The sequence below is a fragment of the Micropterus salmoides genome, unplaced genomic scaffold, assembly GCF_014851395.1.
Source record: "Micropterus salmoides isolate LMB-PRFRI ecotype aquatic unplaced genomic scaffold, ASM1485139v1 Ms_hic_scaffold_12, whole genome shotgun sequence".
Lineage (NCBI taxonomy): Eukaryota > Metazoa > Chordata > Actinopteri > Centrarchiformes > Centrarchidae > Micropterus > Micropterus salmoides.
In genome coordinates, this window is record NW_024040263.1 from 19,561,135 (window position 1) to 19,572,194 (window position 11,060).

General features: G+C 42.1%; 1 protein-coding gene and 1 long non-coding RNA gene across 4 annotated transcripts in view; one reads left to right on the plus strand and one right to left on the minus strand.

Moving 5' to 3' along the window:
- LOC119899342 overlaps positions 1–7,623 on the minus strand; it is a 31,686-nt gene extending 24,063 nt beyond the window's left edge. For both annotated transcript variants that reach the window (XR_005443810.1, XR_005443811.1), the window contains exon 1: positions 7,578–7,623. This is a non-coding gene — a long non-coding RNA (uncharacterized LOC119899342). The remainder of the gene's footprint in view (positions 1–7,577) is intronic.
- The window catches only part of LOC119899340 (protein kinase C alpha type-like), a 171,613-nt gene that overhangs the window by 124,059 nt on the left and 36,494 nt on the right, over positions 1–11,060 (plus strand). For both annotated transcript variants that reach the window (XM_038713873.1, XM_038713872.1), the window contains one exon: positions 144–282. In XM_038713873.1, the coding sequence (XP_038569801.1) occupies positions 144–282 (139 nt within the window). The remainder of the gene's footprint in view (positions 1–143; positions 283–11,060) is intronic.

Sequence of the window (11,060 nt, forward strand, 5' to 3'; positions counted from 1 at the left end):
CTCTAGCATTTGTTGTTTCAGAAACACCCAGTGTTTTATTAGCTCTTTCTTGAAAACACCCAGCAGCAGCAACTGGGGTTTGTGTGGAATAAATAGTACAAGGGTATACAAGATATGTTCTGAATGTCTGTGTGCTTCTTCAGGGATCTCAAGTTGGACAATGTGATGCTGGACGCTGAGGGACACATTAAGATTGCCGACTTTGGCATGTGTAAAGAGAACATGGCAGAAGGAGTGTCCACGCGCACCTTCTGCGGCACTCCAGACTACATAGCCCCAGAGGTAAGGCTGAACATGGGGAGATGTGCGTGCGTGTATGTATGTGTGTGCGCGCGTGTGTTTTGATGCATGAGGTCATCTCTATCACTGTCTGGTCTGAGCCTGTGTCACCCTTGTTGTGCGCCAGATTAAGGCCACTGCCTCAGGACAGACACACACATACACACACCCTCTCTTATGACGTAAGCATTCCAGTCAGACAGACAGCCCTGTGTGTCCTCTGGCACGTCCAAACTTAACCCAAACATACAAACTGGGGTCTCCGTCTGTCCCAACGGGGTTTCTCATGTGCAAGTATTATCTTTATCACACTATTGTTTTGATCAGTTTCTGCAGTATTATTTCATTGACTTGAGCGTCAGTTTCACCTTGCCATTTGTGATGATGATTGTGGTCCTCAGTGCCACAGCAGATACCTAGATGTTTTCTTTGTTTTTAAAATCGATGAATAAAAAGCATTGACACAAATTCTTTGCATCAACATATTAATTAACTCAACCTGCATTGGTATAAAATTATTGTCTAATTTTATATCTATTTTGAAAATATATCAGTGTACCTCATAATACCGATATACCGCCCAGCCCTATGTTCCAGTACCATTACCAAAATGAAAATACCTTACTTGTGCTTGGTATCAACACATTTCTCAACAAAACCCAAACAAGATCTTTGCCTAAATAAAATATATTGTAAAATGATCATTTCAACCACAAATCATTAGATGGAAGTAAAAGTAAACAAGACCAAGCAAGCATTTGGTGTCAACTTTTAGAATTCAAGATTTTGCAAGTGCTTAAGACTAAATTCAGTAGGGGTGAGTGTCTACCTATACCTTCTGATGCCATTATCACACAATAAAAGCTAACAACAAATGGCGGTGCTGGTGAATGTTTGGATTTTACGGACATGTAAAGACACTGACAGATTTAAAGACACACAATAATCAATTAATACAATCACATAAGTAAACCATCTCAAAGAGGTGCAAGTGGCATCCCCATTGAGTTGCTGAACAAAAGCACTGCCTGTGCTTCATTAGATCGGGAAACCAGGCTAAGTATCCATAATTCCATGCCATTTTTCTGCCTATTAATCTATTTATCAGTTTCTGTTATTTTCACCCAATATAGTAACAGGAAAGGTCTGATGCTACAGCTTTCAACAGTGTATACTTTACATACTGATTTAGTTTTTCCAACTCTCTAGCCATTATCAGTTAGCTGGCTTCTATTTAATGGTGGGCTTGTCTATTGATCGTCTCTTAAAGCCCCTCCGATAGACTGGGAGGTTAATTCCTCCCAGGGTGAAGATGCTGTGACCGTTCAGAGTCAGACTGACACTAATGCACCAGCCAGGGATGACACAGCAGGGGCAGCTACTGCTTCCATAGCACTGTGAGCCAGTGCACTCTACTATTTAATGTCACACGCTTTATGCTAAGTCACACACACACACACACACACACACGACAGCATTATATGCACACAGTTCTGCATACACAGATACATATCTTTTTGCTTACATGCTTTCAATAGACACACAGACCCAGTCAGGCACCCTCCAAGTGGAGGCTGACCTTAAAAAATGGACTCACAGTGGTGACATTTTCAGATATAATCGAGGGAAAGTGCTCCTCAAATGGTGTGTGACAGAAGGATCAACTATAAATTACTTTACTAACTCACTTTTTGGTCACTTTCTTGCATTTTTACTAAAGTATTTCTGCAAATACACTTTATAAGCAGCTGCAGTAGTACAGTATAGGACATTGTCTTGGCCTATGTTGATTTATGATGTGAGTAAGTTCAACTCCTACTTTACATTGGGTGTTTTGATTTTTCTCTTTATCATGAAGTTGCATATACATGAGTGATGTCTAACTGAAATCAGTAGATCAATCATAACAAAAAACATTTGCTGAGTTTTGTCATTGAGCATTGGTCCATCTCTGAAATTTGACAAGCTTTAGGTGTTGAGACTTTGCAGGGATTTAATTTAAGCCCCTCCAACTTTCCGAATGGAAATTTTTGGCTGCCAACATGTAGCATAAGGGACAGGGGTTAGAGGAGAGAATGGGGTTTTGAATATTTGGATTCAGCCATAATTTCCAATATGGACACAGAGGCAGAGTGGGGAGCACCAGTATGTGTGAGTTAGCTGTGAAATGAGAAATATTTTCACACTTTCTCACACACACACCTGCCCGCATGCTCACAACACTATCAGTGAGGGAGTACATTTCTGTGTAGCGGTGGGACCCCAGGTTGTCAGTACATACATGACAGAATGCAGTAGAGTTCCTGCTGCTAGTCCCCCCCCCCAACACACACACACACACACACACACAAACAAGCTGGAGCTGGCACACAGTTTTTGCTGTGTTTACTCTGACCTACATAGCCAGTCATTGGTAGCTCCTGTCTGGGAGGAATGCTGACACTAATGTGAATTTACACCTCAATGACTTTGACACAGACAGAAAGAGATAGTAAGGAAGAGGGAGACCAGAGAGACTGCATAAGGTATTAACTGTGAGGAAAAAAGCAGTTGGGGACAAGAATAGCCGGACACTAAAGGAAAGAAGCAAAGATAGCAGGAATTAAAATGAAAAAGAGTTGCCTAATGATGGCGGCGTGTGACATTTCAGGGGAGTGTTTGAGGATATTGAGCTGTCTGACACGGGCCATTTCCCTCTACGCCCTAGTTGGTCCCCATTGCAGTGTGGCATTAGGAGGCATGGGTGTTCACTTCCCTGCTCACTTCTCTGCAGGCTGAAACAGCTGTTCGGGTGTTTAAAGTGCTAGGATGATATAGTACAAATTTTGTCATCAAGGAAGTGCCACTTTTTAGAGGTTCGTTATACTGTCGCTGAGCCAGCGTGGTAATGTGTTATACTACAGGATGGACTGACTGACAGAACTTACTAGTCTAATGTTCACAACCAGCATTGATATGTACAATAGTGGTTTGTCTGGGACATTAGTTTTCTCTTTCATGAGTAAATTTGTTTATACTTTCTAAAAAAAACAGCCTGTGGTCATAACCTCCATAGATCTTGCTATTACATCAACAGTGTTTGTTTAGGCAATCAAGCTACGGTTCACTCAATCAAAAGTAACATTGCACAAGATTCAGCGTAATCAAACATAATGGATATTAACATGATTAACATGTGCTGTAAAAGTATTCAAACATGTGCAACAAAGGTTTTCAAACATGATTATATGTGTAGTATGTGCAATTTCCCTCATAGAACCAATTGTTTTGCTTCGGGCGTCTTGACCATGCATGATTCAGTGGTGGTTGTTGTTGTAAGATGCAAAGATTAGGTCCCATTTTTGTTGGTGAAGAAGGACTGCGGCTTTTCCTTTTTTCTCAAAAGGTTTGAGATCTAGGAATACCATCCCTGAGTCATCATGGAGTTGTCATCTGGCCACATGCTTTCGCAGTGGCAGCTCCAATTTTAAACTTGTCACCAATTACTGAGCTCTCAGACTAGTGTTTTCAGATCAGAGCTAATAGTAGTCCTACGAAATAACTGGGTTGGAAAAGTGAGTGAGAAGTGAGAAGAAGTCAGGGGGGGAAGCAGAAGGTGAAAAGGAGAAAGTGAGAAGGAAATGGCAAATGAGACAGATATGCAGAGGGAGATGGCAGAAGATGGCAGCCATGAAAAACTCTAAGTGGCCGTTTACTTCTGCCTCGGGGCTTCAAATGCACATTTTTTCTTTGATAGAATTAGTTTATACAAAAAACTCTATGTGCATGCTAACACTATGTATTTTCCGTTTTTGGGTTATTTATATCTATATATTAGCTTATTTCCCTGCGATGGACTGGCGACCTGTCCAGGGTGTACCCCTCCTTTCGCCCAATGTAAATTGGGATTGGCTCCAGCCCCCCACGACCCTGTACACAGGATAAGCGGTTGACGATGGATAGATGGATGGATAGACGATGGATAGATGGATGGATTAGCTTATGTATATATTAGCTTTCAGTACGCTACTGGTGATAGATACATGCAAAGAAATATTTTACAGTGTCATTGATAACCCTTCATATGCTGCCATAATTCAGTTGTGGATTGGCATCTGTAATCTAACAAATTTCCCTCTGGGATCAATATCAAGTATAACTGATTCTGATTATAATTATATATTACTGATTGGCCTACATATAAATATATAGTATTTATCAACTATTTACTCTACCTTTAGTTTGTTCCCACAAATCTAAATTATCCAATTGCCATGAACAACGGCATTTACCTTAATTCAAGACTGAATAAATGTAATTTCAAAATATTAGAGTCTCATCTGAACCTGAACTCGTAAAAGCATCCTCAAAGGCACCTGTGTATTGTTACAACTGAATACCCTCAGATTGATAACACTGTTATTCGGCCATTTTCTGAAGCTGTGGAACTGCATGTACAAAATTGTTGCAGAACAGCTTTAGTAAAGTTGATTTTACACATGTCGTTTAGTCTGTGAAGACAGTTGTATAATGTCTTCTGTGGCTTTGAGTTTGAGAAAATAACCCTCTGCATGTCATTAGGACAGTTAAATATAAAACAAAGAGCCAGTGTTACAAATTGAGATTGAAAGAGATGTGTGTTTACCAGGCAGGGAGGATCTAATGAAAGAATCTATCAAGTTGCGTTATGCTTCAAGAAATCCAAGGGTTTTGAGGGCGTGACTCATATGGGATTAAAAAGGCAGGATATCTCTGACTCTGCTGATTCAAATGTATACCATTCTGTTCCTCAAGCCCCCAAGCTTTATGGAAGTCCAATATTAAATTGCAGTAGTGCCCCTTCAAGTTGCACAATTCATCTAACAAAAAGGTGCTGTTTGTCTTCTGTGCTACGTGCAGTGTAGGATGCTCGCGTAAACCCCAAGGCTGCTCATTACAGTTTTTATCATCAGTGAATGAAACCAACCACGGCAGCCGCATACAGTACTGAGAAATGCTTTCAAAAAAAACCCACTAAAGCATGGCCTGATGCACACTGTATCTGCTCCACAGCACACACATTCCTCAAAGGGATCCGAAAACAAGAAGCAGATATCCACGTAGCACCCTATAACAGTGTTGGTCATGAGGGCGGTGTTGTGTGCTGTGGTGTTCAACTACACTTTGTTTTCATGTATGGAGGTTTATAGGAGCAGAGGTTGGTAAGTGTGTGCATTTGCATGTTAGTGTGTGTTTAGTGAGGAGAGTAGCCATTAATAGCTAGCAGTCTGATCCACAACTGTCATGTAGCGTTAGGCCTAATGGGAGAGAAACGTCTGCAGCTATGCCCATGCACATGCGCACACACAAAAACTCACTGGCAGACTGTTCAAGCCACAAGCACAGGTACACAAATAAACACAGATGCACACAGATACTCAGGCAAGCACACAAAGATATTATAGAGCAAATATGTTCACAATTATATGTAAACAAAGATTAATGTACACAAAGAATCTATTTTACTTCACACATACATACACAAACATCCATGTACTGTACGTACTGCAGTGAATCAGCGGAGCTCTACTTGCCAGAGGCTTGCATTCAATTCAAAGCAAAAAAAAAAAAACGGGGTTAGAGCAGGGAATGTCAGGCACAGGTCATGCTTGTCTATTTCCATCATTCGCAACCTGGCAGAAGGAGAGAGCACTTTATCTATTAATCAGCCTCGTGCAAATAGCAAAGCAAACACACATCTCTGTAAAGCTGAAGATCTAGACTCCACATGCTGGTTCAGAGCGCGAAGGTCGCTGTGCCTGAAACTGTAAATGTCCGCTGGTGTTGTTGAAGACAGGCGATGGGTGGCAAGGGCAGCGAGTCAGAGCAGCATCACATTAGAGCCGCACTCTGCAGGATCGCCTGAAACTGGTCTAAACAGTCGCTTTTTTCTGAACTCTAATTGTCCTCTCTGCCTTTTTTTCTTTCCTCCTTTTCTCTTTCTTTTTGCCTGATTCTCACTAACTCTGAGCCTGACTCTTCCACCCTCAGCTGACTTTTAAGTCTCTCTCTTTTGTTCTTTACTTTCTCCACGGCAAGCATTTATGGCTGAGACAAAAACAGCTTGTGACACTGTAACAATAACATACAAATACAGCAGTAAATAATACACCACTAAATTTTATTACTGGGAAAATGAAGTCTCTTTATGTCTCGCTGACTTGATCTGTTCTCTTCTAGCTTTAGTCTACAGCCAAGCAAGTGCCTCTGTTAGGCTGGTCTTATACTTGATTTTTAGGTAGGTAATACTGGTCACCATCTTAGTTTAGTGTGTTAGTATGCTAACATTTGCTAATTAGCACTAAACAGAAAATACAGCTACCGCTGAAAGGAATGTTGTTACTTTTGCTGGTATTTTGTCATAAACTAAAGTACTCTACCAATGGTGGTGGTGATGGGGCAGTGGATAAGACGCATGGCTGGCATGGTTGCTCCAGTTGTTGCTCCAGAGGCGTGCGACCTCTGACATATATATATAGCAATTGTAAGTCGCTTTGGATAAAATGAATAAATATAAATGTAAAATATTGCCGAATAATGGCGCTAGATATCATGTTGAGATTGCCAAAGTTAATACAGTTTATCTTGTGGGGAATAGGAATGTCTGTACCAAATGTCACGTCGAGATATTTCCCTGTTAACCAAATGTTTTTGACCCTCTGGTGGCTCCAGCTATATTTCTAAGTTGATAAAAACATGATTGAACAAGCTTTGTGGTGTGCTGCTTGAAATTTAAATTACTATCAAACCAAACACCAAGGTTCTTTGCTACAGGCTTAATGTGATTTACTAGCGAACCAGCAGATGGCAGTATTTGATTTGCCATCTGCTGGGACCCGATGACCAGGATTTCTGTTTTGTCTGAGTTCAGTTGGAGGAAATTATTTGACATCCATTTTTTAACTTCACAAAGGCAGTTGTTAAGTGAACTCAGCATTCCAGGGTCTGTGGATCTGACGGGCAAGTATATTTGTGTGTCATCAGCATAAATATGAAAAGAAATGCCATGTTTATGGATAATATGTCCAAGGGGAAGTAGATACAAGGAAAACAAAATGGGTCCTAAGACTGACCCCTGAGGCACACCATATTTAACTGGACAGAACGAAGAGACATAGTTGTTTACAGACATGCAAAACTATTTGACAGGTAGGATGAAAACCATTCTAGGGCAGTACCAGAGATCCCCACCCAGTGCCTCAGTCTGTCTAACATGATGTTGTGATCAATGGTGTCAAAAGCAGCGCTAAGGTCCAGGAGTACAAGGACTGAGCACATACCTTCATCAGCAGACATTAAAAGGTCATTGGTGACTTTAAGCAGGGCAGTCTCAGTGCTGTGGTACTTCCTGAAACCAGATTGAAACTTGTTATTTTTCAGTACAGTGAGCAGCTGTTTGGACACAATTCTTTCTAGAAACTTTGCAATAAAAGGCAGTTTTGAAATTGGTCTAAAATTATGTGGGAGGGAGGGATCTAAACCAGGTTTCTTTAAAAGTGGGTTCACGCAGGCCGTTTAAAAATAATCAGGGACACAACCAGTAGATAGGGAGCTGTTGAAAACCGAGATCAAATGGGGCCCAACAGAATCTATTACTTTCACCAAAAACTTTGTAGGTATTACATCAAGTGGGCTGGAGGACACTCTCATTTGTGATACTATTTTTAAAAGCTCAGACAAGTCGATGGGATAAAACTGGTTAAAACTCTCTTGTTGCTGGTGAGGAACCTCTGAGTAAGAGGCCGTGGGGGTAATAGAGGCTCTGATTGACGCCACCTTATTGGTAAAATAAGATAAAAACAATTCAGTCATCATTACTTCCAGAGGGGTTGGGTTTACCAGCTGATCCACAGTCTTAAACAGAAACCTGGGATTGTGTTTATGAGTAGTAATGAGTTCAGAAAAATAGTGTGTTCTCGCATCCTTAACCATGTTATTGTAGTTAATTAATAAATTCTTCAGACTGAGGTAATGGACTTGGAGACTGGATTTTTTCCATCTGCGCTCTGCTTTCTTGCATTCCCTTTTGAGGCTGCGAATACTGTCATTTATCAAGGGTGCTTACTACCTTTAGACGTAGGCCTAACCTTTAGAGGAGCAGTAATATTTAGTGACGACAAGCAGATATGATTGAAGTGATCGACCAGATTGTTGGTGTTGGCTTTGGCTCTGAAAGAATGCGCTTTGTTCATTAAAGATGCAAGAACACACGGAGCTTGGTGAGGCGGCATGAGTAACAGGCGAATCGCAGCTAAAAACAATACATCTGTGGTCAGATATGGTCATGTCCACTAATTCCACAGAGGAAATGCTGACACCCAGGGTAAAAACCGAGTCCAGTGTATGACCACGGTTATGGGTTTGCCCTTTGACATGTTGTTGTTGAGAAGTTAAAAGAAGTGGCCATATTTAAAAAGTCAGTTGCATTAACATTGGTGGGGTCATCAACATGAATATTAAAATCGCCACAAAGAACAATTCTGTCATAATTTAAAACCAGAGTAGATAAAAATTCAGGAAGTTCTGATAAAAATCCTCCAGGCAGTTTTGGGGGGCTATAAATTATAACAAATATGATAGGTTGTAGCCCTCCAACTTTAAGAGTGAGAACTTCAAAGGAGTTAAATTCATTAAAGCGTACTTGATGACATTTTAAATATTTCCTATATACGCTCACTAGCCCACCACCACGACCACTGACCCTCGGTTGACTAAAGCAATCATATTGAGGCGGACACAGTTCAGCTAGCTGGCTATAGTCATTCATTTGCAACCAGGATTCAGTTAAAAACATAAAATCTAGATTTGCAGACAAGATAAAATCATTTAAGATAAAAGTCTTACTTGACAGAGATCTCACATTGAACAGAGCCATTTTAAATGAGTTTGTTTGTGCTGGAGTTGGTGCAGTTGTCCTAATCCTTAAGAGATTACTAATATTTCTGTGTGGGATGTGCACATTTCGGTTTACTGGTCTATGCGTGATGATGACAGGAATAGAAGTCTTTGGAACAGCGCTGGGAGCAGACGGCTTTACATGCCAGCAGGTGGAGACAGTTGTTTGTGGCAGTGAGGCAGAGATCTGTTCAGTGAGCGGTGGTGTGTCCAGGTGTGCTGCATGAATGATTAGTCATTCACGTAAGTCATGTGTGGACCGCACCACATGCTGTATGTGAGCAGCTAACATTTCTGAGCCCCGTTTGTTTGGGTGAACTCCATGTGTCTTAAAAAGTTAAATATCAAAAACATTAAAATTATCCACATAACACACACGGTGAGCCCTGCAGGCGGACTGGAGCCAATCGTGGAGGCCAAGGAGTCTACTGAAGCGGCCAGCACCGCGACCAACTGTGGGAATGGGACCAGCGATAAAAACAGACTTTCCACACTGCTTTAAAAAGTTTAAAAGACAGTTAAAATCTGATTTTGTCATTTGTTCCGACATGGACTATCACTCTTGTGATGGAGGACGGGAGCGATGGCATTAGGTCCTGGAGTTTTTTTAAAATGTCAGCCGTGGTGGCACCGGGGAAGCAGTGAGTGGTAGTGTTAAAGAAACGGATGTTTCTGGTTATGGAGTCACCAATTATTAGTGTGTTTGGGGAGAAAAGGGGACGAGGAGATGCCGGTTGTGTGGTTCCAGAGCAGGACTGAGCAGAATCTGCTTCAACACTGCGTGCGGACTGAGGATGGAGTGTGTGAGCTGCCAAGTGTTGTGTTGGAGTAGCAGTAACATACCTGAGAGAAGGGCTACCCGACGGTGCAGGGTAGAGACGGCCTCCGGAGCGTCTGAGCACAGCCTCCTTCAGGATCCTACGTCGGGAAGCGGAGGTTTTTGACCGGGATGACGGCCGCCGATCGGGCCCAGTGGCAGACCGGCGGCCCAGCGCGGGAGATGTAGCCGGTGAAGGAGATGCAACAGTGTCGGCAGGCACTGTCCGCCGAAAGAGATCCGTATCAGGGAGACTCGAAGCCGCAGGTGCATCCGTTGGTTGGACCGGAGTGTCGTCAGACAAGGCTGCATAGCGGTTGGAGAGGCCGATGTGCGGAGGAGAAGCAGCCCCATCCGAGCCTCTGTTGCAGCCACGGACCACCACTTCAGCCCAGGTTGACTGATGCTTTGGAGTCGAGCAGGAGGAAAGCCTGGGAAGGCTAGAGGGGTCCCAAAACACGGTGTCCTGGATGTTAGCGGTTGCGCTAAGAGAAACAACTTCTTTGGCTTGTACTGAAGCCACATCCATAAAGCCAGTCAGCAGGGAATCTTTCTCTTTGAGTTCCTCTGAAAGTCGTCGGATGTCTTCCATAAGGTCAGCAATCTTCTTGTTCGCTTTCTTAAGGAGTGAGCAGTCCTCATGGGGCAGAGTTATCTCGGCTAGCATAGTCACCGGAGCTTTGTTGTGGTCAGTAGCGTTGATCATCTAGCTTAAAATCCATGTCGGATGACTAAAATCCTTAACCCACGTAAAACTCAAGTTAAAAACTTAAGTTAAATAAAAAGGATATAAAAAATGTAACGAAAAGGAGTGGATTAAAACTGGATGGGAGTCCGGTTTAAGACGGAGCTTCCGACAGGTAGCTACAGACGCCAACGCATGCACAGAGTGCAGATTACGTCAGCGATCTTGTAAAAAAGTAGCAATTATAGATACCGCTAACATACTGGATACTGTATCTCATCCTGAGTGAAAACCATTGTAGCTTTTTGTGACAGAGTACTAAAATTCCTTTACATTAATTTAATAATTTTATGGTGTCATAGCATT